At 35.7% G+C, this 26,361-nt stretch overlaps 1 protein-coding gene across 2 annotated transcripts; it reads right to left on the reverse strand.

Annotated features, from left to right (window-relative positions):
• Positions 1–3,903: 3,903 nt before the first annotated feature.
• LOC140141039 (profilin-4-like) lies at positions 3,904–19,862 on the reverse strand. Of its 2 annotated transcripts, none has more exons than XM_072162818.1 (5): positions 19,772–19,862; positions 9,115–9,243; positions 7,918–8,052; positions 6,510–6,615; positions 3,904–5,526 (listed from the first exon to the last, which is right to left on the reverse strand). In XM_072162818.1, exons 1-5 carry the CDS (start codon positions 19,859–19,861, stop codon positions 5,498–5,500), a joined length of 489 nt encoding a protein of 162 aa, XP_072018919.1. In that variant the 5' UTR covers position 19,862; the 3' UTR covers positions 3,904–5,497. The 2 variants fall into 2 exon arrangements, with proteins under 2 accessions (XP_072018919.1, XP_072018918.1); XM_072162817.1 differs by lacking the exon at positions 19,772–19,862 and adding an exon at positions 11,775–11,876.
• Positions 19,863–26,361: the final 6,499 nt, after the last annotated feature.

Raw genomic sequence — 26,361 nt, forward strand, 5'->3', positions numbered from 1 at the left:
TTTCTGAGGTCTTCAGTGTGTTTTACACATAAGAAACTGTCTTAAAAACACACAACAAATTTAGGGTGAATGAATAAACATTGAACTAAGCCAGTATTGTTTAACCAAATTTGCACAAGAAAAATGATTATGATATAGCAAGTAATCTTTAGTTAAGCAGATATGTTCAATCGAAGCAATTCTGTTCAATTGTTTGATACGTAAAATATATATTTTGGAGACATGTTACCAATGTTCTCTTTGGTAAAGATGCATGACTTATTTTCAATAACAAATTATATGTCAATTTGATAAAGATAAATCATGCTTGGCTTTTGTCAGGACAACAAGCAAGATATCCCTGATATATCATATGCTATTAAATTATCTAATATTATTTACACAGTGTTGCTCATGAAGCTAAATGAGCAGCGTTAAGTGGATGCATGTTGTTTTCTATTTGATGAAGCAATATAGTATGTATAGTATGTTTTTACAACAAACCAAGGACTTAACATGTATATGAACTTTACTTGTTCAGAGTATCTTTTTAATTTAATTTGCCGTAACAACCTTGTAGGCCTATATAGCTTACAAAATACACATGTAATTTTATTAACGAAATCTCAATGAAGACCATCAGCAATGAGTCATTACATTTTGATCATTTTGACTGTGGTTCAGAGCTCAAGTATAATAGACATGTATTATATAAGCCTATTGTATTAGATGTTACACAACTGTTGAAGGCCATAGCACCCAAAACACCCAAATAAGTTATCAGCTAAATATTTCTAGTTGATAGCTAGTTAGCAAAGTGTTTAGCAAGGTTTTATGAATAAGAAATTAGTTGATTGCTTACGTAGCTATCAACTAGTGGATTTAGCATCTTGCCAAGCACTAGTTGGTTGCTAATTTAGCAAGGCTTTATGAATATCGGCCCTGGGCTGATATTCATAAAACCACGCTAGGCCTAGTTGACAGCTAAAATTGACTTTAGCAAGCTGCTAAGCCTAGCTGATTGCTAATTCTTATTCATAAAACCCAGTTAGAGTTAGCAACATTCTAAAATTTTGCCAAAACTTAGAGTTGATCTGGGGCAGCGCTAAGTCACTAGTTGACAACTAGTCAGTCTGCATTTATTGTTTTAATTTCATATTAACTGTTGTCAATTATGAAAATAATGTTCTCAGAATATTCTGTTTCTGAGGTCTTCAGTGTGTTTTTCATATACGAAATTGTCTTAAAACACACAACAAATTTAGGGTGAATGAATAAACATTGAACTAAGCCAGTATTGTTTAACCAAATTTGCACAAGAAAAATGATTATGATATAGCAAGTAATCTTTAGTTAAGCAGATATGTTCAATCGAAGCAATTCTGTTCAATTGTTTGATACGTAAAATATATATTTTGGAGACATGTTACCAATGTTCTCTTTGGTAAAGATGCATGACTTATTTTCAATAACAAATTATATGTCAATTTGATAAAGATAAATCATGCTTGGCTTTTGTCAGGACAACAAGCAAGATATATCATATGCTATTAAATTATTGTTGCTATGATTTGCCGTAACAACCTTGTAGGCCTATATAGCTTACAAAATACACATGTAATTTTATTAACGAAATCTCAATGAAGACCATCAGCAATGAGTCATTACATTTTGACTGTGGTTCAGAGCTCAAGTATAATAGACATGTATTATATAAGCCTATTGTATTAGATGTTACACAACTGTTGAAGGCCATATAGCACCCAAAACACCCAAATAAGTTATCAGCTAAATATTTCTAGTTGATAGCTAGTTAGCAAAGTGTTTAGCAAGGTTTTATGAATAAGAAATTAGTTGATTGCTTACGTAGCTATCAACTAGTGGATTTAGCATCTTGCTAAGCACTAGTTGGTTGCTAATTTAGCAAGGCTTTATGAATATCGGCCCTGGGGGGGGGATGCACATTAAAACCTGGTAGATACCGGACTATTTTGGGAAAAAAATCCATATCTTCAATATGGAAGGTCAAAATTTTCAATTGGCCGACGGCTTTTCCTCCCTGCTACATACACTTTAAGGGCTGGGGTATGAACGTTTGGACAGTATTTATTGTGGGACATTAGAGCACATCAGACATATCGAATTGCATTCTGAATACGAAGAATGTCATTCTGATATCAAATAATTTTGATTTTTGAAATTGCAATTTAATACACATTTTATGGCAAATAATTAAAAATTGATATTTTTGATATTTAACAGCACTTGAAGTAAACTTTATATATCTGATGATTTATACTTAAAGTGTATGTAGGTGGGATGAAAAGCCGACGATCAATTGAAAATTTTGACCTTTCAGTATTGAAGATATGGATTTTTTTTCCCAAAACACCAAAAAAAATTAGGTCTTTTTGGGAAAAAATCCATATCTTCAATATGAAAGGTCAAAATTTTCAATTGACCGTCGGCTTTTCCTCCTACTACATACACTTTAAGAATATGTCATTAGATTTATATAATTTACTTCGAGGACTGTTACATGTATATATCAAAATTTGAAAAATATCAAATTTTTATAATTTGTCATAAAATTTGTATTATATTGTGATTTTCAAAAATGAAAATTATTTGATATCAGAAAGACATGCTTCAGTATTCAGAATGCAATTCGATAGGTCTGAGGTGCTCTCATGTCCCACAAAAAATACTGTCGAAACAATAAATGCTCATTTTAGATCCCTTAAGAATATATCATTAGAGTTATATAATTTACTTGAGGACTGTTATATATCAAAATTTGAAAAATATCAAATTTTTATAATTTGTCATAAAATTTGTATTATATTGTGATTTTCAAAAATGAAAATTATTTGATATCAGAAAGACATGCTTTGTATTCAGAATGCAATTCGATAGGTCCGAGGTGCTCTCATGTCCCACAAAAAATACTGTTGAAACGCAATAAACGCTCATTTTAGATAAGAGCAACAAATTTCAACAAAAAATAACACACAAAACACTTTTATAAGGTTTCATAAATTTTACATTTATTTCACTTTTTCAAGTTTAGTCTCAATTGGCTAATCCATTTGAAATCCACACCCCACTGAGGAATATTTTCCAACCAAATTCAAAAGTTTAAATATAATTCCAGATCCAAACACTCTGAGCACACATAATCCCACCCAATAGACTTTTGAACTTGCCTAAATTATACATGTTCCCATTTCAGACTGAAAATACATGTGTCTGCAAGGTGTTTACATGTGTATGCTCAGCCACTGAAAAAGTAGAAAAGGTGTTGAAAATTTTGGAATTCCAAACAAAATGTTCTCATTTGAAGCGAAAGAATTGTGTACAATCCAATGGATTTAATGCCAACAGTTTTCAATTATTTTAGCATACACCTGGATGAACAGAAGGTACAACTGGAATTGAGTTGACTTCTGTGTAATCTTCCACATGGGGGGTGTGGATTTTAAATGGCACAGCCGAATATATTTTCATACATTTATTTCTTGCATAGGAATTTATAACTTGCATAGTATTATAACATTATACTATATAATATATTTCATCAAAATATTGACTTTGCAGTTACACCTAGGATCAGGCTTTTCTATTTAAAATCCATACACCCTAAGGAAGACCCGACCTTAAAATAATTATCCCACACAGGGGTGTAGATTGCAGGTAGCCCCATTAAGGTTGTGTCTTCAATAAAGGGTGTATGGATTTCAACTGGATTAGTCCATTTCTATTATCAAGCACAATCAGTCGGAACTATTGATTTTGAGATATAACCTGTTGTTTTGGAAACTCTTTAATTGCTCATATCTTTGGAACTGGTTGTTCAATTTCAATTTCAATGGAGTTTTCTTCAAAATGAAGCTTTGTAAATTATTTTTACTACCCTATATAAGAGTTCCGGCTGATTTTGCTTGATCACATCACATAAAAGTAAATGCAAGCTGTTCTGAATATTTCCAGGCTTTCTTTTGTTTTAGATCAAGGTATCAGTACAATAAATAAGCAGTTCACCAATCATGACCTTACAGCCAAAGTGAGGGTCGCTTTCAAAAATCGAGGTAACTATAATGACCGCAAGGATGTTTTCTTTATTTGAGATATCAGTGACGGCAAATTATGCAGAATTACCCCAGTTATGAAAGTAAAACTGATAGAAGGTACATATTCAATAGTTATACCCATATTAGCCTGTGCATAAGACAATAACTTTAACCAACATGTTTGATCATGGCGAGTGCCACAGACAATGTAATGGTGTGCTTGCTATAACATTGACCATGTTGTAGGAAAGTGAAAACTCATAAAATGTATGTGTACAAACCCATAGGAATGCATACATTTGAATTTGAACCTTCCATCGGTTTTACTTTCATAATTAACTTTGTTATTTCTGCATTATTTGCCATTACTGATATCTCTAATTAAAGGAAACATCCTTGCCGTCATTATGGTTGATTTTTGAAAATCAAACCTCACTTTGCGGCGTGAGCTGTTACTACCTTATTTATTGTGCTGACTGCAACAAGGACTTAAACAAAAAATGAATAGATATTTGTCCTGATATCTATCACTAGAGAAGAATTGATTAACAAAAGTACAAGCTTTGTAAAGATCAAAAATGAAAGATTCAATTTAATTAATCGGGGGTTGAGTCATATTGAGGGCATTTTAAGAAAATGGCAAAGAAGGTTGTTATGTCCTGCAGGGGTATGGGTATGGAAAAAATATGCACCTACAAGTAATATGGAAGGGGGAAAAATTACTCCCATGAAACTGCCACTAGCACCATTTTCATGATATTCTGACTGACTAAACCCCCTTCTAGATCTAGGATAATCAATTTCAATCAAGATCAAGAAGTTTATGGAACTAGAACTTGCTGTACTTTGAGCACACATAATCCCAACACAGACTATTTTGAACTTGCCTACACATTGTACATGTTCATTTCAGGCTGAACATAGATGCATCTTCAAGGTGTTTACATGTATGGTCACTGCTCAGCCATGTGAGTTGCTGATCATGAGATCACATCAATGAGGACCTGGCTTCCATGTTCGCAAGTCTGATGACTCTGCTGATGAAGAGCCAGTGAACAGATCGATCGCAATGTTACTGAAAATTATTGGCATTTTGGTCCATGTTGGAACATAAAAAGTTTTGATAATGGCAGAAGAAGTTAATTTCTGTCACTGTCTGTTAGTGCTGTCATCATTCACACAAACAATGTCCACATTTTTTGACCAGATCCTGCACAATATGGTCCAATTGACACAAACAAACTTTATGTAAGTGTGTATGTCATCTCCCCTTGGCATCATACCAATCTCTAGAAAGAATTCCGCACAATTGGCTCTATTTCATCCTCACACCTTTTTCATCCTCTACACAAGTCCCTAAAAAGATTGCACAGGTTATATGTTGCTTGGACGGATTCTTTCATAATTATATTGCACCACTTTTAGTTGACTTCATAGCACTGCTGATCTCACTTGTCCTTTTCTTTGAAATAGGAAGCTGAAATGTGAACCGAGGAAATGAATACATGTAAGTTACAAGTTTAATTTGATAAAACAAAGCTCAAAACATTTTGTTTTTTGGTGACAGTGTCATCAGTAAACCACTGAGTTTTTCAAAAGCTGGTGTTGTTGTGATGATCCAACAGCTGATAAAGCAGTGGATCATAAACACAACAGAGATAGTAGACTCCTCGTCTCTGCTCCCTCGTAACTCCTTGCCCCCCCCCTCCAGATGATCTGGATTGGCTCTCTGATCCATCTTTCTTTGCAACTAAGTCTAACATCACTACCGGAAGTGACACATAACTTCCCTCCAGTCATCAGCTATTGGATCATCAGAACAACACCAGCTTTGAAAAGGTCAGTGGTTCATTGATGAAACTGTCAGTTAAAAAACAATTATTAAGTTTTTGCTTGATTTTGTTGAATGAAACTCTTTAACCCTAACCGCCCTGAGTACTACAAAATACTACAAACAACTTCACTGCTGTGAAAGTGTATCCCACAGGATGTGATGATGCAATCACCGTAAGTGATAAATGGGCATGCTTTTGCTGGCCCAGCCAGCGTAAGACCCGTGGCTAAGTGTCGGCGGCCTAGTGCTTGGCATGCCAGGGGTCCCGGGTTCGAATCCCACCCAGAGCAAACAACTTCTTTGTTTGTTTTCTCTCTTTATTCCTCCCTTCTTTCCCTTCGAGTCCCCAAAAAGAACTTAGGCCGATAGGGTTAATAATAATAATAATACAAATTACTTCACCCTGCTACGCGAGCATCCTCTCCTTTTTACCCCTAGCCACACCCACAACATGCACGCAAGATCACCCTCCTCTTCCGCATGCTCATTAAGCCTAACCGCCATTCATGCTTCAAAATACAGGCTGTGTGTCTCCCTTTCAGTCGGCGGGGGAGGGCAACACATAGGGCATCTCTGACCAACCTCCTCTTGGGGCATTAGGGTTCAAGGTCATATTTGAAACTTACCTAGTTTCTCAATAGCCTCTACACATATGCTTGGAAACATATTCTCATTGTATGTTCCCATCACTATCAGAGATGTTGTTTTCACTAGCACCAAACCAATCTTTTCCTGAAATGAGAGTAATAGAAAATAGAATTTTCACATCATTAAAGTGTCATGACTTTTATGTAAAGTCTGCACAAAAAGTAACTCAGCTGTTATAAATACGCCTATAGATTCAGAACTAATAATTGTTTTCACAATATTTCAACATAGAGAGAAGGATGATTTAATTACACGCATTTTGATACCCCATTCGTCAAATGTTGTTCAATATTAACAACACAGTAGTGCTTTTACAGAAAAATACCCGAATTAAAAAGTTGCAGTTTACAGCGATCACTGGTTATAATGCCAGCACTGTAAACATGTAAAGCCCGCCATTATCTTCGCGCTTACTTCAAATCAATACAAGTAACTGCAACTTTTAAATTGGGGTATCAAAATGCGCGCAAATAAATCATTCTTATTTTTATGTTGAAATAATGTGAAAACAATTATCAGTTCTGAATCTATAGGCTTATTTATAACAGCTGAGTTACTTTTTGTGCAGACTTTAGTTCAATATGGTTATGGGAGTAGGTGGGGCTGGGCTCACACACTCCCATTTCAGAGATGACACTTTTTGAAGTATGATGGGCTAGCTGTTTAGACTCTCATTTTAGCATCACTGTCACCCAATAAGTTTTAACAAGTATATTTTACAAACCTTTGTGTCACCCAAACATATCCTACATATCCCTTGTTTTTCAAAAAAAGGGGTGGGGGGTGGGGGCAGGGGATGCACACACTCTCATTTCAAGGGTGATGCTTATGATGGGCAGTTATAAGACCCTTTACAATATTGCTGTATGCTGTTACCCAATAACTCTATATATATTTTACAAACTTATGCTGTCACCACAGATATTTCTAATACTTTCTTTTTACTATTTTGTCAATTTATCCTGCAGAAAAGTACATGTACTTCAATTTAATTCTATACAGGGTTCCTGCACCTTGAAGCCTTTAAAATTCAAGGACTTTTCAAGGACTTTCAAGGTCCAAAAGCATGATTTTCAAGGACTTACCACAACACAAAAATCATGATGCCACTCTTCATGCACCACGTATTAACGAAAGTGACAGCTCCTCGCCACTCCCCAAATTTGGTCAAAATTATACTTTAAAATTTTCAAGGACTTAGGACCTTGTGCAAATTTCCAGGACTTTCAAGGTGTTTCAAATTCAAGGACTTTCAAGGACCGTGGAAACCCTGTATATACTTAGCATTTATTTATCAGCTATTCTAATCAATTTCCCATTTTTTTTTTTTACCTGTTACTAAAACAGAGGGAAATGATTATATGACCTGTGCCTGATATTACTTACAGACTTGGCATATATTGAGTTCTTATCTGCTCTAACACACTTGTACAACTTCTCATTGAAAAATAACCCTTCATCTCTGGTTCTTGAGGGATCTTTGAAGGCATCTATGAACTTCTGGATCTGGTCTTGTGACAACTGAAAACAAAAAGAGAGAAATCTTGATACTGATAAAACTATAAAAGCACATGTTCAAATGATACATGCAGAGCCAATATAAGTGATGATATTACATGAATCTTGCAATGTAACAATCTATAAATTTTCCCTGGTGTAGGGTTGGGAGGAATGCACTCGGGAAATAGTTAGCTTATACTATATTTGAAGAGAAGAAAATTAGCATGTTTCAAATATTTTCACATATTGCTAACAACATGACCAATTGAATATGATCCTTAAAGTAATTTTTGAGTACTTCCATCGCCCAGGTATATGCTGGTGATCGGCGATCGCGTAGAATTGATGAGGTCTCCTCCCCTTCTACACACCGACGAGTGTTGGGGCAACGTTCTTGTTGTCAAGACCATTGATCAGCCAATCAGTGTGATTGTTTATCACTTCTGTGTTTGTGTTAGCTTGGTGCACAGCACAGACCAAGGAAGTAAAAAAATGAAGTAATATATGTTGAATTATGTTCTGCTTTTGTTAAACTCTTAGTTTGACCAACAGATCTGATAATGTTGATAATCAGCAATGTTCAAAAGGATGGATTTAATGCCCACGTTGCCGTTTTGTGAAAATTCCAAAGATTCTCCGACTTCTTGGAATAACAAGAATAGTAATGAACGGTCCTTCATTCCAGTGGCATAGCCAGAGGGCAAAGGAGGCAGCTGACCCCCTGTGAGAATCCCCCAATGGGATGCTGGCCCTCCTGATATTTAAAATTTGTAGGCTTTTTTTGTACTTTATAGCCCATTTTTGACCATTTCCGTCAAAATTTGCCCCTTTAAAGTTGCATTGCCACCCCCTTTGCCCACCCTCTGAAAAGTGCTGGCTACACTACTGCTTCATTCTATCTACAGCCATGTACATAGAATGCACTCCCTGATCCTCACATTCTAGGAATTGTGAAACAGGCCAACTTAAAAAAGGCAGCTTTAACATAATGATAAAAGCCCGGATATATCTTGACATAAAAAAAGAAAAGAAAATAGGGTGGGGGAAAGACGATAAAAAAGAATTGTATATCATTAAACTTACTGTGAATCCAGCAGAGCTTGCCCTCAATGAGACATCTTTTCTTCTGATTATGGCACAGTTCTCTACATGGCCTGTGGCTATCAAGGCATCATGGAGCAAGTTTTGTAACTGGTTCATCTTTGTCCGATCCTGTAATGAAACATAAAAAAATGCAAAATACAATATATGTCAATGTGTCGTCATACAATTACAGTTGGATCACAGTCAGTGGCTGGACTGGTGGGGGGGGGGGGGGGAAAGTGAATTTCAGGGGGGCAAAATTAACAAATTGGGTTTTATTGCTGACAAGACCTTAAAAGGATTTAATTAATGTGTGCACAATTGATAGATTTTCAAAACTTATCTTTTCAGTCACCGTCGCCCTCTGTTTGTTAGCTTCCCAAGTGGACTACTGACTTTGGATTGCAGTTAACATTTTTAACACAGGACTCTATGGAGAGTTAGGCCAATTTCTGGCCTAACTAAAATTGGTCATGATGTAATGCATCTTTAAATGAATCTGGCTTGTGATTGATCGCCCAGATCCCGTTATGGTTTAAATCCTCCCGACACGGACTGGTACCATTAACTATACATGGTACACAACTATCTAGGGAATGCGGCGCTTTTGTGCTGGCAGATGAACGTACGCATCTAGCGCGTATTGTACCACCATGCTTAGTCTTGTGGTTTTTTATTGATAAACAAGTATGATTGACAGTGTGTTTTAGAGAACGAAGTCCCGGGTAAACAGGGGGTAAAGTTCTGCTTAAAAGTGAAAGTCCATAGTCGGTTTTTCGGATAATAAACTGGCAGATTCTAAAATTAGAATTGTTCAGTATTGAAGTGTCATTATAATTATGCCATTATGATATGTTGCATTCAATAATATAAGCCTACGTAGGGCCTATACTTTACTTTTACTGTCACAAATATAATTATATAAACTTTTTCATAACCATTTTATACTAGTACAGGGTGAGTCAAAAAAAGTGCAATAGAGAATAGAATCCATTTTTATTTAAGAACCGATTTGAACTTTTTAAGTTTTAATACATTTTATAAATGATATATCCATTAGTGACCTTGTGTGAAAAAACCAAGGAATTAGCATTTAACGTTTTGTTTTTATGACACATTTTATAGCGATACCCAATTTTAATGTTTGTCCAAGAAACATCTAAAATTTGAATGTCAGCCCACTCTGTGTAAGGTAGATTTGGAACAACTGCTATTTTCTTAACCTCATTGGCATTGAAATAAAATGGAGCACCCAAATTGTTATTGTCCTTGGTCTTGTTTAAGGAAAAGAAACATTATTTGTTGTTATTTTCATTTCTCATTGATTTTAAAGATGTTTATTCTCTATCAAAAATATACACGGATTTTTCAAATGTCGCAATGAAATGCGCCATAAATTGAAGTGGAGTGCATTATAAAATATCCAGTAAGTTAGACATATTGGGATTAAAAAAACTGGAGTTGGAGTCGAGTGAGGTATGAAGGACTTAAAGTAATGTTAGAAAGTTTGTTTGAACAGAAAAAAGAAATTAAAATAACGCAAAAATCAACCTTATTTAAGTTAAAGTCAGTTTCAGAGCTGAATGCCTTTATCGTGCATTGTGTGCTCTCATTCAAAATACATGGTACCTCGTGGATAAGTAATGAAATTGGGTGTCGCAGCAAAAGGACTCATAAAAATTAAACTGTAAATGTGATTGACTTCATTTTTTCACAACAGATGACTATTGAGTGTGGAATTTATAGACACTTTCAATAATTGGAAAGTTCAACGTGGTTCTTACATAAATATCGATTATTTGCTCTATTGCACTTTTTTTGACTCACCCTGTATTTTGATGTAATAAATATCAGTATAATTTCTAGTTCAACTGAATGTGTTCATCATGATTAATAACATTTTTATTTATCAAAAATCGACTATGGCATAGTCTAGGATCAAAGCAAAGTGTGAATGGTAGAGATCCATAATGCATCTCACGAATGCGCACCAATTCTTTAGAAATTAAACCGCCCTGCATTTAACTGCATTTCCAACATAATTAGCTTATGTCCAGGCGCGTACAGAAATCTAGCAACCAGAAGGGGGGACACACATTTTTTAGTGAGCTAATATAACATAATTGAAGCTGAAATGGTCAAATATGAGATTAATCACATCAAAATCACATGCACACAGGTGTTTCTCTTTTCTTATTTCTCTTCTCTTCTTTGATACCCAGGGGTGTGCCCCTGTTTAAAAGGGCTGTATACGCTACTGGCGCCTCGATTAAAGGTAGAATACTAGGTAATTGTAAGGACAGGGAAAATGTGCGATGCACAAAAAAGCACTGAAATGTGCGCATTTCAGGTATAATCGCGCATTTCAGGTATAATCGCGCATTTTAGGTCCGACTGTGAATTTTAAGATTTTCCCAAAATAACTATTTTTCAAGTACTCATTTTCCAAAAACCTGAAGTTAAGTATCAAGTATAGAAAATAGCCTGTTTCAAAAAATTGCAAGAAAATATAGATGAAAAAAAAGCAAAATTTTCTAAAATATTGCAAATTCAAACTTTTTGGGGAGAAAAATCACACATTTTGGAAAAAAATGCACAAAAAATCGCGCATTTTCCCTAGCATAGATGCTTAGGTAATTGTAACCTCGTAAATCACCTACCTGTGCTGGTCTGTGTGGAATTTCAGGATCAATATGATTGATAACAAGACGCACAAGTTCTTCTATTTTATCCAAATGAGCGTAATCACTTAGTTCAACCATTGTTGTGACAATATCAATGTGTTACTATCAAGGTACTTGATTACACACACAAATCATGCATAATATAATTGGGTCTATTTGAGAAACCAGTCCGAAGGGGATCAAGATAAGAAAAGAAGAAACAGATCTTTCCAATCTGAGCTCGAAAGTTGGTAAACCGCAGCTGAATTATCTGTTGGCACTAAAATATGTTGAAAGATGTACAGTGTACATACGTGTAGATTACCAGGCTGCAATTGCCTACAATGATATTCCTTGTGCTTCTTGGTGATATGGTGCCTGCTTTTCTAAACATGCTAAACCGAGTCTGAAAGTTGAACTGCTGCTGATATTATGTTTCCATCAACTAGGAAACTGAAGATGGAAAGTATATAAATGAGGTATTCACCAGACTGTAATTACCTACAACACTGATAAAATGTGCATCTCCTCAAAGACAATGCTTACAAATTCATGCCGTCATGTATACCAACACTGAGGTTGAAAGTGGGTGAACTGCAAGTAAATTATCTATTGCTCCCAATAAAGAAGAAAGATGCAACCAGAAATTGCGTAGACAATAATAATAAAATGTGTCCTTTGCTCCTTGATGATGGTGCTTACAATTCACAAGATACAAATGTTGACCAGTTGAAACATTTGGCATATCATTATATGTCACATCAGCCTAGATGTTCTATCAGAGAAGATTCTCTGGTTGTATCAGTTTATGTTTACGTAAATACACTTCTCTGCTGGTGTATGGTGGTATGAAAACAGGATGTACGTCAATGCCGAGTAGCCTATTGGGTGCAGAATCAATATAACTTGCAAATTGCAGCCAAAAACATGGAAAAATATTGCTGCACCATGTGAATCCTTTTGCTGTGTCGTACTGGCAGCTCGCAGGTGATCAAGTGTCCGATAAAGTAAGCCAAAACATGGTGAAAATTTCCTCTAAAAACCATTGATTTTCAGAGAATATCAGGTATATTAGTAATCAATAACAACAATCCACCAATCCTAACTGTTAACAGTTAGGTAGACCAAAATAATCAATTCTTCTCATACACAGTGACTGTTGTTCCATTTCACCCTGGGGTCTATATTTAGTAGTGGTACAAACAAAGGGACAGTACACAAAGGATTATATACATGGGCAATTCCACGGTAACTCGTGCTACACTTTATGGCGTCCTTTTACATACTTTGTGCTCCAGCTTTTAAATTGATTTGATTGGAATCTGTATTTTTTGTATTTTAATACCCAACATTCAAGGCTAGATCCTCATAGTATTGCTAATTCAGGATATCAACTTTTGTATGTATGGGACAGCTATAAAATCGGTAACTTCGTGCTACTGAGCAGAGGACATGCTTAAAAATCACTCATTTTTATTTTGATGGTGTGCTAAAACAAAAAACACTAAAGCCTTATTGATTATATGATAAGTAATTGCTATAATAAGGTTTGTTTTGGTATACCTTAAAAAGTTGTGCCCCTCATAGTTTTACATTGACTGGCAAAAAACATGGTAACTCGTACTACGGTAACTCGTATACAGTTTGTCCGCCATATATAAAATGGTATTGTTCATCTAAATGTCTTTTTTTTTTTGATAACAATTCCTCAACAACTGGTGTAATGATCAAATAACTCAATCTATGTACAAATAACCCCCCAAATAACCCATCTATGTACAAATAACACTATTCAGTGTATGTACCAGCATACAATGTACCACACACATTACATACAAACATCCCAGCGTTACATACGCCTTGCTTGATCCTGTTTGGATATTTTATTCTAGGGCTTAAATTTAAACAGTTAAATTGAACAGTCAACAATTGATAAAACTTTTACTTCCATGTTATTTGACTCTAAATTCCCTCACAAAACTTGTAATGTTCATGGTTATTTGCTCTGTAAGTTTTTAAAAATTGCTTTCTGAGTTATAGAATGTTTGGTCATCTTTTGGTTGAGACCATTTCCTGCTTGGTGCAAATACTCTAGTTTGCCCGATTTCAATCACTTCACTATAAGCTGGAAAATGAGCCTCATTACACTCAACAACAAACCAATTTCCAATACAAATCTCAGAACTATACCAATCTCAGTATCAACAATGTCACTGTGGCTGTTAATCTCAGGATTTCCAGTATCTATTTTGTTTGTTTTATTTCTTCTTTTGCCTCGGTTACTCATTCAGTGGATGTTTTAAGGTATCCTCTGTTCTTCCATGAGGCCCATATTAATTGATTGGTTCTTAGGCTAGATCCTAGGGGGTGGAGGGCTAAAATTTTGGTTGCATCATTTTGACCAGGTATTGATAGTGGGATATATGCTAAATAGCATGTTTTTTAGAGAGACTGTACAATGTAAAGTCTTTGAGCTTAAAAAAAAAGGACTTTATTGGTGTGTGCAAAAATTTGGTATAAATAAATTTACACTATTTTGGCACATGATCGGGGTGGAAACGGGCTCCTTGAATCTTATCTCTCTCTTTGCCTTCCATATTTTTACTTTAATTTTCCTGCGACAGGAGGTCACTTTTCTCTTTAATTTTTGGCCCCCACACATGTGTGGTTGCCTGGTTGTTTCTTTCTTTCTTTCTTTGTTTGGCTGTCCGGGCGGAAGCAAATTCATTAATCCAAGTGCTGTACAGCTCCAACACAATAACTACAAACTTGGTACCGGTATGGTGATAGAATAATGGTGGCTTGATGTGCTGTGTAGTTTTGTGTTATGTTATTTGCATATTTATGAATATTAATGAGCTTATTTACAAATTTTGCCTACATTTTCATTAATCCACTTTGCAGCATTATAAACACAATAACCAATCAACTTCAAACTTGGTTTGGTCGGATATGGTGGCCTGATGTGCTGTATAATTTTGTGTCATGTTATTTGCATATTTATGAATATTAATGAGCTTATTTGCATATTGCATATTATTTTTATTTACAAACCTTTGTTATTTACACACTTTTGTGTGTGTGTGTATAGGCACCTTAATTACTTAACTGCATAATTCTAGTTTGTCATGGGCAGGCTGCCCCCTCCCCACACTGGCTACACTGCTGCTAGAAAGCTGTTACCAATATCATGGTCACATATAAATGCATATTCATGTAGTTGGGAGATCCTCTATTGCTGCCAAGTGGTAGATTTTGCATTACCTTTGCTGGTACATGGGGAAGTGGGCTATGGTAACTCGTGCTACATCGGTAACTCGTGCTACTGGTAACTCGTGCTACAGTTTTAAATGGGTCATTATTATGTGATGGATAGTGTTTTGTATATTAATTTCTTATTTTTACTCAAGGCACTACTAGTAGAAGGAAAATAATAAGTGGCATCAATTAAACTGCCAACATTTTGAAAATATATAAAAAAAATGCATCTTTCGGTAACTCGAGAAACGCCATATTTGCCGCTATGAAAATGCAAAAAAAAAAAAAAAATAGTTACCAATACCATGGTCACATATAAATGCATATTCATGTAGTTGGGAGGTCCTCTATTGCTGCCAAGTGGTAGATTTTGCATTACCTTTGCTGGTACAGGGGGAAGTGGGCTATGGTAACTCGTGCTACATCGGTAACTCGTGCTACTGGTAACTCGTGCTACAGTTTTAATGGGTCATTATTATGTGATGGATAGTGTTTTGTATATTAATTTCTTATTTTTACTTAAGGCACTACTAGTAGAAGGAAAATAATAAGTGGCATCAATTACATTGCCAACATTTTGAAAATATATAAAAAAATGCATCTTTCGGTAACTCGTGCTACGCCATATTTAGTGCTATGAAAACGCAATGAAAGAAAAAAAAAATTAGTGGGGATTATTTAAAATGTGTTGGATGTTTCTTGAAGACCATATTTCAGAGATATAAAATGTATCAAATTTAAAAGAAAAGTGCCCATGTTTACTAAAATAGGCCCACTTGGAAAATATCTAAGTTGAACAGGAGTTCTTCACTTAAAATACACTCCCCAAAGAAACTTTTAAAAAAACCCAAAATGTTAGAAAATGCCGAAAAAAGTTTATAACTTGAACCTTACATCTGTTTGGAATAATATAAAAGTTAAAAGAAATATATATTGACAATTTCATTTTTTGAGTCATGTCCACTTTTGCTTGAATTGCCCACATGTACACACCCACCTCAACCTCTGTTGGTGCTCTCAAAGGGCGCTTTCCTATTCTGCTATCAGGAGTGTCAGCCATATTGCACTTTTGTTTACACATAGAGATTGTTGCTAAGGAAGTGTGTCTGGGAGGAAATGCCCAGGGACAGCAATGCTCAGTGATGGATTGCCACCTGGAGTGTAATGACAAGCTACTGGATGGTTTTGATTGGTCAATAAATTTGTTTAATGTCATTAAATTATAAAACTGAAGAAATTAAATTGTTGCAAATGTTTGGAGTAGAGTACATGTTAAATGGCTTTAGTCCCAGATGAAAATCCATGGGGGGGCAAAGAGAAAATGTTAAAAACAAGTTTGATGAGTTTTTACTTTTTGAACAATTTTAGAAAAAGAAAAAAATGACTAGAAAAAAATGTAGAGAGAGGATACAAACTGATACTATAGATTTTGAGAAGTTGAATGATTTTTGGATAATTTTGGTCACCTTTGGTGTAAATGCCCAATGCTGACAGAAGTCCAGTAAACTTATTTTTGAAGTTTTAGGTCTTGACAAGCAATATCCATCAAAAACAAAACTATGGACACCAAAACAAGCTTTCTGTGGTAAAATTGCATTTGGCAGCCGGACTAGAGCTGAGCTAATAGAATATTAAAAAGTCTCTGGTTCCCAGGTAAATCAAGCCGCTATCCACAACAGGAAAAAGCCACTGGCTACATAATCCATTTTCAATATTGATGAATTTTTCATAACTTTGAAATCTTATTGCATGGTGCAAATTCATGTTCTTAAATTTCTTCTCTTGCACTATGTAAGCCTACATGATGAATTTTTAAAATAGCTCCTGGCTCAGTGAAAATAGCCCTGGTTGGTGGCAAGGACAAGCTTATGAACCAGGGACCTTCTTTGTAAATACAGAGTAGTAAGTAGCCCCTGGTCCCAAAATCCTTATTTTCAACCCAGGCCCCCCAACTCAACACAAAAGTTGGCAACCATGAGAGTTACCAAATCTTTCAAACACCCCCTTTTGCAATGATTTTTCATCAAATTTACCCCCTTTTCATGCAAAATCGAGGACAAAATTTGGCCAAAACAACCCCCTTTTGTTGTTTTCAATGACTAGAATTTCCAACACCCATTTTAAATGACTAGAATTTCAAACACCCCTTTTTCAATGACACTAAATATTGCCAAAAAATTACAAGATTTTCTCAAGTACCCCTTTTATCCAAATTTCGCGGACAGTGCAAATTAAATACCCCCAATAATGCTGATTTAACAGTCAAATTTCGCGGACAGTTCAACTTAAATCCCCCCTATTTTGCCAATTTCGCGTTCTTTGCTACTGTTAAAAAATTACCCTTTTTCCGTGCTTTTTGGTAACTCTCATGGTTGCCAATTTTGGGTTGAGTTGGGGGCCAGGTTTTCAACCTGGGGGGGGGTACTCCCATACAAAAAGGCATATGGGGATGTGCTGCTCCAATGGCTTGTTCTCTTGCAAATAATCCTTAGACATGGTCCCTATTTTTTGCTGGAAAATCCATATAGGCATAGATCCTTTTTGGGGTGATTTATTTGTCTACAAGAAAATAATCAAAATCAAATGTTATGTTCTGAGAACTGAATAACTGTTATCATACCCTTGTGTAACCATAGTGACCGCATACATTCAACTGACTTCAAAAACTATGATATACTTAACTTGGACAGGAAAATGGGTATATATTTTATAGAAATCCTTAGACATGGGTACTTATCCACGGTCAAATGGCCCTTGGAAATGAGTACGAATTTCAAGTCTGGAGCCTCACAGTCACACCCCTGTCCACAAAAATATTGAAGTACCCCACCCGAATTTTCAAGCTAGGTTTAGAGTCCAAGATTAAAAGCTGTAAATTGTAAGAAAGTACCAAATGGTTCATGAAGGTTGATTTACTTATTGCTAACTTAAGATGAATTACTGATTTATAAAGCTATCATTTTACCTCATCATGCTCATCATTATATCACCTGTTCAACTTCAAGACTGATGATGAGAGTGATAAATTTCATTGTTTCTCTTCATTCAACTCTGGTGATTGATGACCACAAAGCTACTCAAAATTAACACAGGCTCTGTGCTGTACTCTGATACCTACGATGATCCAAGATGCTACGCTTGGTGTTCGCTTTGCTCTCTATTCAAGAGGCGTTGTGTTTGTGAACGGGGCTAGTGCTACTCAAAATACCAGTATATTATTACCAAGCAATGGTGTCAATTATGATTAAATAATTGATAGACCAACAATAGAGGTAACAATAAATGAAAATAATATGCAGCATATTTGTTCCATTAGCTGCCCAGGGCACACACGCTTTGTTAAAACAAATTCATTTTGGGTGGGCGCTTATTTTTTACATTGTTTAAGCCGACAATACATAAAAAAGTGATGAAATATCCACGCAATTGACTTGAAATGCAAAGTACTACTGAGAATTATGTTGGGTTGGGAATGTGCATAATGATAACAAGTGGAAAGTGATATTTAAGGGTGCATTTATTGAAGTAGTCAGTACAGTGTCATTACATTTTAAATGTTCATCCGACTAAATTCAGATATCAACGAACACTAGCTGCGAGGGCATCTGTGAACAATTCGTAGCTAGTGTTTCTCTTGAAAGTAACTTCAAAAGCAGTAGTAAAGTAGGGATGGTCCATACGATCATCCCCCCTAATGTTGATACCTGTATGTGGGTTTCTGACCAAATTAACCTCATATTTGGCCATTTTAGCCCCCAAAGTGCCAATTTTTGCGCACTTCACATGAATATATTCAACGTTTCACCATATTGCATCATTTATTTTATAGCTTCAATAATGGCAAAAATTTTTGCGTGCTTCACACACATTTGTACCATAGACTATAATTGGTTGCCAAAGGGTGCTGGATTCATTATACTTCAAGAAAATTTGTCCAACACCATCCCCCAATGTCAAAAAGAAATCTATGCCACTGGCAGTGGCAGGGATGCACACAACCAGTAAGTTTTATATAGCTCCATCTTAGGTGTATTGTACAGTGCTTCCTTCCTGTCAATACTGTGCAGCTCTGGGTTAGCGGAAAATAAACACAAAACGTGATGCGGGCAGTAGCCTAGCCAGGATATTGGTGTGTGGGGCAAAGTAATACTTTTGTCCCCTGAGGGCAAAGTAAAATTTTTGTCCCCCTGGGGGCAAAGCCAAATTTTTGTACCCATTTGTCAATTGTTAGTCATTTTAAAGACGCTTTACTTTTTGCAGTCCGGGGGGTATATGAATGGGTCCTTTTTTCAAAATTTTCTCAATTTTTCTTGAAAAATTGGTATATTTATGGGTCCACTTTCAAATTCTCAGCGGCACGTCCCTACCAAAAACCAAACTTGAGTACCCCGGTGCCATGCCCTGCCATCTTATCCTTCAATATTTTCTGCCCCCTCATCCTCTCGGATATGCAACTGGTGTGGGCATGGTGACAACAGGAAAGTTATAAACAGGTGCAAATATAAACATATGTGTGCCAGTGTACCTGACTAGACAGACCAACACAGGCCATATACCTAGTGTAAGAACTAATGTGGTCCCTACAGATATAATCATACCAAGACAAAGCTGATTTAAACATGTAAAAGTCAGCTGTCAGCATTATAAAGCCATGTAAAGACAATATCAGTGACTGTTTCAGACAACAAAATAAACATAACCTGTGTCCCTCTGAGTTAGCTTTTAAAAATGTATACCTCTTCAGTCCCAGGCTTGATTCTTCCTTCATTCTCCAGCTTCCCAAGATATCTGGCAATCAACTCCATGGACTCCACTATGTCCACCATAGCTGCAGAAGGGTGTGTTCAAACTGAGATATTTCCAGTTTGCATTTCAAAATATCACAGCACACCCTGTGTTGCCAACAAATTTCAGCCCATAGTGGGTCACATCTCCGTAAAGTCACCCAATTTTCCCCTTAACCATTTGTTTCTATGAGACGCTGTACTATTGAAAGTCACAGGCACCAATACTGAAAAGTCACCTATTTTTTTCTTAACTATTGGTTTTTCTATGAGACAGGAAAGAAAATTGTCAAAAGCCATATATGCGGACAAATCTTCAAAAATCACCCAATTGGGCTACCAAATCATCACCATGGATTTGGCAAACCTGAGCAGGAACACCAGATTGAACACTCACCAATCATAGACCCTATAAAGAATAGGGTCTATGCACCAATGCTCACCAAGAAAACAGTTTTGATAAACACCACTTAAATCTGAAATGCTAAGTGGTGCTTGTCAAATAATATGGGCCCTACTTTTTTCAAGTGGGATTTATTGATTTTTTTCTTTGTTCCAAAATAATGTTATTGTGCCAGTCCAAACATTAGTTATATGCTGAGATTTTCTTCTACGCAAGCAATCTAGAGACATGCTTGATAAACTACTTACATAACAAATTACCGAGTTGCAAAACTTTTCGTGATAAAATCTCGAACGGTGGTAATGCAACTGCAAATTTCACTTTTGCAAACTTAATCATTCACAGAGTTACGCTGCATATTCCCCTTATTTTTTTCAATCTTAGTGATAAAGTCTAAAAATGAGCAAAAATACCTTTAAAAATATCCAGGGACCTCAAAATAGTGCGCATCAGTTACTATGTCCGCCTAGTAACAAGTTATTACGTCACACCAAACAAACAAAATCTTACGTCTTTGTGTATCAACACGTCGCGTCAAACAAGAAAAAACATGTATCATTTAGTTCGCGTCATCAAATTTTCAGTCATTCACTGCCTTAGGTCTTATATTAAATCTGTGGGCCCGGAGCAACCCATGTCATTTTTAGGGGCCGAAACTTGACACACACAAATGTTTCAAACAGTTTGCAGATTTGAATGTTAAACTGGTCCACCATTTGTGACAATTTCTCCATTGAAGCAATTTGTGATTTGTAATACCCAATGAGGTACTTAAATCATTGTAACATTTGCTGAGGAGGACACCCTCAATATTTCTCAAAATTCTGTTTTGTACAAGATTGTAATGTACTTTATCAAAGTAACATACCCCGGCTGCAAAAATTGAGACTTTAGGTGGCACTGTAGTTTTATCAAAATCCGAGATTTTGAATCAAACACAGGAACTGTTTGTTAAATTATTACGATGGAAATATTAGCCAAACGCGCATGCGGTACATAATGTTCATAACACACTTATGCAGTGGCGCATGGGATGGTCATACACACATCAAAGGATCATACCATAGCACAACCGACGTAGTGACACGCATAGGCGACATCTGCACTGGTAGAAAATTTCAATTTTCTTTGCTTAGCCTTATTCATGTTATTTGTTCAACACAAAATTAAAAGGGGACACATCTGATCGTAAATGGAAATGTTACAACATGGCTTTTTAAAACTACCCTGTGAAAGACTACTGTACTTAAAAGGCCAAGCAGGGTCAGAATTTCATTTCAAGGTGCGAGAATCAATCTTGATTCTTGCAGAATAAATTTGCAGGAATCAGTTGAATCTTGCAAATCAACTTCTGTGTAAACTACATTGATTCACGCAAATCTGTTCACAAGAATCTCTGCGAGAATTGATTCTCGGATTCTCGCCGAAATTCTGACCCTGCCAAGTAAAAAAAATAACATGTATATCGTCCAGACTGTTTCAAAAATCGGTGAGGGAGGTCTTTAATATTTGTTATTATGTTATTTTTTTCCCTTTCATTTCTGTGTAAAATTACAATTGCAAAGTGTTTGTCAAGTAATGTCAACACATCATAAAATCGGGGAGGCCCCCAAATATTTTTGTTATTTTCCCAAAGCCCTACCCCTAGCTTGAAGAAAGTGTTTGCAATGTGTTTATAAATGATAACCAAGAACTTCTTAACATGTCTTTTCATCACAATTTTAGAAACAAAGTAAAGAAGCAAATAGGAAAAATAACAAAAATATTTGAAAATCTCCAAAAATTGGTGAGGGCGGGGACGATATTACCGGTATATACATGTCATTTATTTTACTTGGCCTTAAGCCTGAAAAGATTTACTGTACAGTAAAATAAATCTGGGGTCAATGCTTGCCCTTAAATTATTTCAGTTGTCCTAAAAAAGTATTAAAAAATTTAGACGGTCTTTCAATTCATATTTTGTCTTTTTGTGAAAAAATGTATGTACCGGGTATTTTCAAAAGAAACTTAGGCTAAAATTTCTTTTGGTGACTGAGTTTTTGCTGCCAATGCTCCCAGTCCCAGATTGGGGAATAAACTACTACCGTACCAGGTCAAATAAAATATTGTACTTTTGAACAGTTCAGAAGCTACTGAAGAGCCACCTATTTCAGGAAATTTATCAGCAGTAATTTTGAGGTACCGGTAATGAGCGACTTTGAACATTTTGAAATGAATTTTGCGCTATACAAAATGTAAGTATAGTTTCCAGAGAAGCACTCTCTATAGGCATACACCATTCAGCAAATGTGATGCGATCAAGCAAAATGAGTTCGATGTCGATCAAAATCTAAATTCAGTATTCAATCTTATTATGAGCCATTTTCAGAGCTTTAATTTGCTGAAAACTCCATCATAATTTAGACTTATGGTTTCAGAGATATGGCCATTTTACTTTAGTGTTGCTCAAAGAACAATAAAATACAAAGGATTGAAAGGAAGTTGAATACGGTACCAGTACTATTATTGATTAGTGAAATCTGAGATTTTGAATAAAACACAGGAAGCGTCGTTTAAAAATTATTACGATGGAAACATTAGACTTAGTCAAACGCGCGTGCATCAGTACATACGATATGCATATGGCCCTTCGCACTTGATTATTAGTTTCCTGTTTTAAGATTTTGAAAAAGGGATGATCTGACTTTTAATTATTAATTATCTTTTATTTTCTTTATTTAGTTTGAACTATTACAAGCAACTATTGACTAGTTTTGACTAGAGCTGGCATTTAATTATTTCACAACAATAATAATTTGACAATATTTGATTTTATAAATGAGTGAAGGTGGAGTTGTACTCTTTGTTCATTTACAAATTACATCATGATTGTTGATATTATTTAAGTCAGAAAATGGCAAGTAGAAGTAGATGAAAGTTATTTTTAAAGGGGCATTTCGTGATCCACAGCCTCATCCCCCACTTTTCTCAAAAAAAGTTGAGATTTTTATATCACTGGAAACCTCTGGCTACATAATGTTTATGTACAAAATATTTCTTGCAGATTAATTAGTTTAGCAAAGATATCGTGAAATTTGAATTTCGTTCTGGTGCACCAGAACGAAATTACAACGTACTGTCTATGTAGCAGTGTAATAAACATAATCATGCATAACTCGCAAACGCAATATCGGAATCAACTGAAATTTAGGGAATATGCTTTTTTGCGGATATGTACTGAAATATGTGTCCGTGTGTTTTGAACTCGCCACCCTTAGCGTTACATCACAAATATTATGAGTTTTTACACCAATCAAGTTTTAAATTAGAATATCTCCACAACTATCAACCCTAAACTAGCAAAAGTATACATTTTTGGAAAGCTGAAGGCAAAAGCAATTTAAATGTACACATTTCAACTCATTGTACATGGTGACCTTGAAGTTATAGGCTACAGGGTGGAATACAAAAATTCCAAATAAAAAATGGGTCACTTAAAGGGGGATAACCCTATTGGTTTTGGATATCGGATTGTCTTTAAAATTACATAATAATATCAAATATCGCCCCCTTTATGCTGCTTTGTGAAAAACGAGAGCATTTTCAGCGTAAATGTGAATAAATAGCCAAATTTGCAATCCAATACCTTGGTATACGTGAATTGCATTCTGGGCAGGCAAGCAACAACAACAATTCCCGATCGTATGACGAATGCTGACATGCTGTACAATGCCCGGCCCGTATTGAACAGAAAAGATTTGTGTTTTTTCGGACTGTTTCAGAAAAAAAGGAAACAAAATATATTTCCCTTGCAATATGTACATTTCAAATGAATATAAAAAGTTTGGGTTAAAAATGGAGAGCAAAAAAAACTTCTGATACCGGGTTTTGAACCGGGTACCTCGCGGGTAACAGCATAACGCGCTAACCAATTGAGCTAAACCGCCCACGATGTCCATCTTGGAAATTAATTATTAAACACGCTGCACCGTCTCCTCAGCAGTTAGTGTGGTTCGCTTTTTTCACAGAATGTGTATAACGCGAAACCAAAGTAGCTGTTGAGGAGACTGTTGATTCGCAATTAATTAAATTCCTCCCCAGAAATCCAAGTAATTTTTGTATAATTTACAAACTGGTAACCTGTAAAAACCGCTGTGTTTCATGATTTCTCCGGAAATACATCGACTTGGAGCGTCAAATTTCAGGATAGTAATGAGAAAAATAGTATCTATTTATTATATGTGATACCAAAACCTCATCAACAATGAAAAAAATTGGGGGGGGGGGATGATGCTGTCGATCGGGTTACGGCCCTTTAATGCATTGCTTATTACTAACTTGCAGATATAAACTGAAAGTAAACGACATTGATTTGGTTAGAGGTTAGGGGGAGCCTACTGACTTTGGAAGAAAAAAAATCACAGCTGTTTGGTAATCAAGATGTTTTGTATGCTATGATTTCAAAATGCATTCAAATTCAATGCATTTTGAAATCATTAATAGAGTATGACATTTTTTAGGTCAACCATGAATGATCCTAGCATCTAGTTTGGACAATAAGCAATAAGTTTGGACACTCCAAAACCGAAAAAACAAAACAAAATTTTTATTTTTTTTTCAATTTCTGGAATTTTTTGAAAAATGGGGTGGGGTGGGACTATACTCGAACGTGGGACTATAATACTCAGACGAATACCGTAATAATCAAGTGCGAAGGGCCGGAGAGTCACAGAAACAGTACATAAATAAAATAAAAATAAATGTAGATTTTATAATAATAATAGCGGGCCACACCGTCGACGTCCTATACGATAAATATAAATTTAATACTCCGTTGGTGAGCGACGGGCGAGTGGTAGTGAGCGACAGGCGAGTGGTATTTCACTGAACGCAAGAAAAGGAGTTCTATCTGATTGGCTAGCAATCGATCGCTTAGGTCGCTCAGTAGTCAACTACAAACTCATGCATTCAATTCGATTGAAATCGATTATTCTATTATTGACGAAGACAAAGAGCGTGATAGTGTGTCAATAATGTACATTGTATTGCACCTGGCTTTACCAGCATTCCTTTATAAAATAATTTTCTCAAAGAGTTGAATATTATCAAAATTTTTACCCAGGATTTCAAATTTTTACCCGCAAATTGCAGTTAAACATATCCACAGCAAAATACCGGTCCTCACTAATTAGTACATTTAATTTCCAGTTAGTACATTTAAACGAAACCTGTGATTTACGTGACAACAAATAAAATTTTCTTACAATAGAAATATCATATGGGATACTGATATAGTAGGCAGCAACCGCCATAACGTGGAGCTGCTACTGCGTAGCTGACTTTTTGTTCCGTGGAGCCAAATTGACCAATCATGTTAGAGTTTTTCATTACTCGGAGGTAAAACTGACCAATCAAGTACGACTTACTCATTACGTGAAGCGAATTTAGTCATTAAGAATTTGCCAGACGAGCTTCACGTGGTTGCAAGATATCCTCGGTCACGATAGTTATGATTCAAAAAGTAATTTATGAAAAGTACGAACCGACTTATTATTAAGATGGACATGCACTCACAAGAAACTCATACAGTATTGTACACAACTATATAGCTAGGCAGAGTGGTGGTAAACCATGCACACAATTCAGGCTGATTTGTACATCTTATGCGGCGTGGCTCATGGAATTCGACCTTCAGCAAACCAGTTCGGATTTACTTTATATACTAGTAGTAGGCCATACATACTGTAGTTACGGTACTGCCCGCTTTTCCTATACACAATACTCAGTGCGCTCACCATTGACGCGTGACCTAGTGTATGTTAGAAGTATTATGCCATTGCCTATATGACGTCACTGTGTAAAAAATAACCAGTCAATATTTAAAGTATTCTCTGAAATTCTAGAAAATATAGTTTTGTAACATTTCCTAAATTTTTAGCTAATTTAGGTGTTTGGAAATATTGGTACTTTTGTGTTTTAGGAAGGATATGTAAACGACAGATAACACCAAAAAATATGAACAAATTATTTCTAAACCGTGTTAAGTCTGCAAACCATTATGCTTCTCATTTTCAAGAACGCTGGTTAACAATAAGCAGACTATTGTCTCATTTCGTAAACAAAAGCCCAGACAGTATTGTTACCTTGCGTTCGCTTTATC

This window comes from Amphiura filiformis, chromosome 19 (genome assembly GCF_039555335.1).
Source record: "Amphiura filiformis chromosome 19, Afil_fr2py, whole genome shotgun sequence".
NCBI lineage: Eukaryota > Metazoa > Echinodermata > Ophiuroidea > Amphilepidida > Amphiuridae > Amphiura > Amphiura filiformis.

Bases quoted from the DNA above. Each gene is read 5' to 3' on its own strand.
- LOC140141039 (XM_072162817.1), bottom strand. From the start codon at position 11,876: ATGGTTGAACTAAGTGATTACGCTCATTTGGATAAAATAGAAGAACTT. The intron at 8,053-9,114 runs GTAAGTTTAATG...TTTTGTTTTCAG, and splicing joins CAAGCTCTGCTGGATTCACA to TTGTCACAAGACCAGATCCA. The intron at 5,527-6,509 runs GTAAGTTTCAAA...TTCACATTTCAG, and splicing joins AGAGGCTATTGAGAAACTAG to CTTCCTATTTCAAAGAAAAG.